Here is a 4,504-nt window from a genome sequence, read left to right as displayed (position 1 = left end):
TATTTAATGTTTATATATATTAACTATTACAATTTATTTCTGTATTTTAATAAATGTTCGAAGTGTTTTCCATCTTTCTGTACAACAATATTTTAATCTTTTTTTAACATTGATTGTTGTTACTTCAAATAATACATCGGTCGATACATTTTTACAAACATTAATTATTTTATTTTTTAGCTCATTTACATTATTTGATTGTTCTTTGTATACTTAATTTTTCAGGAAACCCCAAAAATAAAAGTCTAAAACAGTCATATCCGGAGAACGCGGAGGCCATTTGATTTCGTTACTATTTGTACCTATCCAGTTACATGCAAAAATCTCTGTTAAATATGCATGAACAGCTTTGGAATTATGAGCTGGTGCCCCATCTTGCTGCCAGTACATATTTAACCGTTTCTGCAAAGGAAGGTCTTGCAAAAGAATTGGAAGTTCATTTTTTAAAAATTCCAAATACTTCATTCCATTAAGATTATCTTCAAAAAAGTACGGACCAATAATATGCGTATCAATAATACCTAACCAGACATTTACTCCCCAACGAATCTGTCTATTGGTTTCAGTTGCCCAATGAGGATTCTCATCACTCCAATAATGGTGATTATGGTGATTCACCTGTCCATTATTGTGGAATTTTGCTTCATCCGTCCATAAAATCTTTGATAGAAAATGTGGATCATCTTCCAATCTAACTATCAAATGAGCAACAAATTCGAGACGTCTCTCAAAATCATTTGGTTGTAATTGTTGAACAGGAGTGGACATATATGCATGGAATTTATTTTGTTTAGCTATACGCTGAACAGTAGTATATGGTATACCTAATTCACCTATAATTTAAAATTAAAATATGGTTTTAAAACAATAATGTTAACGTAATATTTTGTGTGAATACCTGAAACTGCTCTCAATGATATATGTGGACTATTACACAGTAAACTCAATACCATTATTGAATTATCTTCATGAGTTACAGTTTTTGTACGACACCTCCTAATCTTTGTGAAACTACCATAGTTTTGTATGTTTTTATGTAAGCGAGCAAACATTGAGTGATGTGGACAAACTCGTGTATTGTAACGATTTTTATACAACCTAAGTTAAAATGTTATAAGTAGAGTGTAAACTAGTTATTATATATATATTAATTAAGCTTTAATTAATTAAGCTAATTAATTAAGCTTTTGGTGGAAGTAGTGTTACATATTATGACAATATTTATAAAAAAATTTTTTTACCTTTCAGCGTCTCTAGAATTCATTTTCATTTTTATATAACAGTCAAGCATGTCAGTTTTGTCTTTATTTGTATAAGTCATATTTTAAATGAATTATAATTTTTATATGTAAAATAAATAACAAAATATATTCTAAAATATTATGAGTTTTATTTTAAATAAAATATGATACATTATGAATAAATAAAATCAAGACTGGAGTGGAATATACATCTACAAATTCCAAAACAGCTCTTAGTAATATATTTTAAATATTCATATAAATATGTAGAATAATATTGACAAATCAGGAGGTATCAAGTTATCATTATGAGTTCATCAACCTTTACAATATCCTGACATTTTTTTTTTTTTGGTTAAACCTATAAAATCCAAAATAGGTCTTAGTGATAAATAATGAATACAGTCATATAATAGAACAAATTTTGGAAGACCATTGTCCAGTATAAAGTTATTGTCCCCATTTATGAGTTCATCAACCTTAATAATATTTATAAATTTTATCTTTATGATTAAAGGTAACAATTCCACATTTGTAGATTATTTAATACACATTGCTTTGGTAAGATTTAGTCTGTGTTAGTCTGTGAGACTGTCTTCTTTTCTGCATTTTCTTACTTTTTTAAAAATAAAAATGGATAGAATGCCAAGCAGCTTTGAAGAGTTTATAGAAAATGGTTCACAAATTAGTGACATTTCTGAGCTTGACTTTTACAAGCAAGGTTACAGTACTCTGCTATTAAACCACAGAAAGACAAGTCAGGTAATTTTTAATAATTGTATTAATAATTTTAATAATTAACATTTTTCCAATTTTATTTAAAAAAATATTGGTACAAACTTTTACAATTTACATGATCACAGGAATTACATAGTCAAACAAATAAAATTGAACTTCTAAATAGAGAGCTGGAAGAAAAAGATAGCCAAATTAAGGATGTCCAACAGTCTTTGCATGAATTCAAACTGGAAAATGTAAGTATTATATCTTATAATGTCAACTATAAAGATGATGTCTCACCTACATGAATTTTTTCCGTATTACAAATGCGTAACTTAACAAATTTAGGTTCAGCAGTTTTCATTTACCTTCATTAGTTTTAATAATAGAGTGAATTTACATAGTCATTAAACTTAAAGTAACAACATTTTCTGTGGTATTTTGGAAGTGATTTTTCAATATTTTAATTTTGATGCATTATACGTTTGGTAAATACTAAAATAATATAACTAGCTTAAAAATTAAACCATAGAAAAAAAACACTTCTGACAAACTGCAGATAAAACTCAGTTTGATGGTAGATGATAGATAAATGCACTCTCATATTAAAACACAATGAAAACTGCTGGAAAGTTTTTCATTTTACAGACTTGTAAGATAGAGACAAAACTTGTTAGTGAGTTTTAACTAAAAAAAATATTGAAAAAAATCTTTATTGTAGGAAAAATTGGAGAAAACATTGTTGAAAATGAAGAATGGGTACGATAAGTCACAATGGGAAAATGAAATGTTAACTAAAGAGAATGATAAATTGGTAAGGCTTACATAACTTAATAAATAAAAAAAAATAATAACAAAAATAAATTGAATTAAAAATAGAAACATGCGAAAGAAACATTGACATTGGTGCAAGTAGAACAGTTACTCGATGAGAAGTTAAAAAAATTAGGAGACGACATTATTAGCAATATCAACCCAAACCATAGCCATCCACCAGAAATGTCATCTCCAATCAATCCAGAGAGAAAAGTAAATGGAACTTCTCTTAAGGCAGGGACTAGCAATACGAAACCAAACAATAGCCATCAGTCCGTAAATCCATCTTCAGCAGTAGATTCAGATGATGAGATAAAGCTAGAGGTAAACCATATTAAAATTGTCATTAAAGATTTTAAAAAATAGGTATATTTTTTTTAGAAAAATGTTTTTACTTTTTAATGACTTACAATTATGTATTATAATATGATGATTTCAAAAACATAAGTAGGATGTAATGTTTTACCCATCTGTCAGACCCACGTGGTCATGTGCAACAAAGATAATGCATTCACGTAAAATTGATTTTTTATGATTTTTGAGTCATTTTTGAGTAAAATCACCTAGTACAAAAATATAATATAGGATTATAATTTTATGGGTTTGAAATATCTATTTTATATTTTATCTTACTTGGTAATTATAGTGTAGCGAGTGGTGGTGTCCTAAGTGCAGCCAATTCAAAGATTTACTGAAGATTATCAAACCTATGAATGAGAAAGATGAGTCAATTATTAAAAAAGCCAAATCCCGTCATTCGTATTGGTCCAACGGAGGAGAGGTGAATATGGAAATAATTTAATATTCTTTGATGCATTCTGATTTTCGATGTAACTGTTGATTCCATTTTTTGACAGGTTCGATGTTGCACGTATGACCGCAAAGCACCAAAAAGATCATATGAGAGACCATCATGTTGGCCATCGGTGACGCCATCTTATAATGATATAGATCAGCTAACTGATTGCTTTAAATCAATGTTAAAATAAAATATAATAGTATTATTATGTATTTAACTAAATCGTCATGTTAAAATGTTATAATATACAACTTTATATAAATTGTATTGTTAAGTATTATTTACTTGTTTTTTTTCCTTTCCAGATAATTTTGCTCAAGTATAGTAGGTACTTAGAAGTTAGTATGGTACTTATAGTACCATAAGTCACAAGCAATGCTTAATGCAATTAATTACAATTAATAACATAAAAAACAAAAAACATTTTAAATATTTTCATATTATATTAAATTATGAAATATGCATAGGTATTAGGTAGAACAATTCATTAATACAGAATATAACAGAACCACGTTTAATTTTGTTAAAATCATATTTATAAGTAACTTACTGCCAATAAGCACTAACTCAGTGCCACAGACATATTGTACATATTACATAATATCAGCTTTGGCAGCAAGTACTTTAGAAGTTACCAACATAGTATGTTAGACGATAGTATTTTGTATCCCGCCGACCCGCCACTCTTAGAACCGTTTTCATAATATTGGTAACCATGGATTACATGGGCATCATGTTTGTGAGTGGAACCGTTTTCATGTTTTTCGTTGGTTCATACTTCAGATAGGTAACCAAGAGTCAAGACCCAATCAGCTGAATGCATAGATAATAATATTTTATTATATTATATTATCTATGGCCGAATGCTGATCGAGTTTCGCTTTCTATAGCTGATATAGTCCGTGATTGGCGATCAAAAAGCTTATCA

The 4,504-nt window shown here is 28.3% G+C and overlaps 1 protein-coding gene and 1 long non-coding RNA gene across 2 annotated transcripts; one reads left to right on the top strand and one right to left on the bottom strand.

Annotated features, from left to right (window-relative positions):
• The first annotated feature begins 2,654 nt into the window (after positions 1–2,654).
• On the top strand, positions 2,655–3,774 carry LOC115034720. The gene is made up of 3 exons (XM_029492103.1): positions 2,655–3,101; positions 3,424–3,558; positions 3,635–3,774. The coding sequence occupies exons 1-3, from the start codon at positions 2,961–2,963 to the stop codon at positions 3,764–3,766; spliced, it is 408 nt and encodes a 135-aa protein (XP_029347963.1). The 5' UTR covers positions 2,655–2,960; the 3' UTR covers positions 3,767–3,774.
• Positions 3,004–3,495, bottom strand: LOC115034721. Its single transcript, XR_003840032.1, has 3 exons — positions 3,411–3,495; positions 3,188–3,340; positions 3,004–3,095 (listed from the first exon to the last, which is right to left on the bottom strand). It is a non-coding gene; the product is annotated as an uncharacterized LOC115034721 (long non-coding RNA).
• Positions 3,775–4,504: the final 730 nt, after the last annotated feature.

Source organism: Acyrthosiphon pisum, unplaced genomic scaffold, assembly GCF_005508785.2.
Source record: "Acyrthosiphon pisum isolate AL4f unplaced genomic scaffold, pea_aphid_22Mar2018_4r6ur Scaffold_20842;HRSCAF=22294, whole genome shotgun sequence".
Classification (NCBI taxonomy): domain Eukaryota; kingdom Metazoa; phylum Arthropoda; class Insecta; order Hemiptera; family Aphididae; genus Acyrthosiphon; species Acyrthosiphon pisum.
Note: the sequence above shows the minus strand (reverse complement) of the source record. Positions and strands in the feature narration are given on the sequence as shown.

Bases quoted from the DNA above. Each gene is read 5' to 3' on its own strand.
- LOC115034720 (XM_029492103.1), top strand. From the start codon at position 2,961: ATGTCATCTCCAATCAATCCAGAGAGAAAAGTAAATGGAACTTCTCTT. The intron at 3,102-3,423 runs GTAAACCATATT...TGGTAATTATAG, and splicing joins ATGATGAGATAAAGCTAGAG to TGTAGCGAGTGGTGGTGTCC. The intron at 3,559-3,634 runs GTGAATATGGAA...ATTTTTTGACAG, and splicing joins ATTGGTCCAACGGAGGAGAG to GTTCGATGTTGCACGTATGA.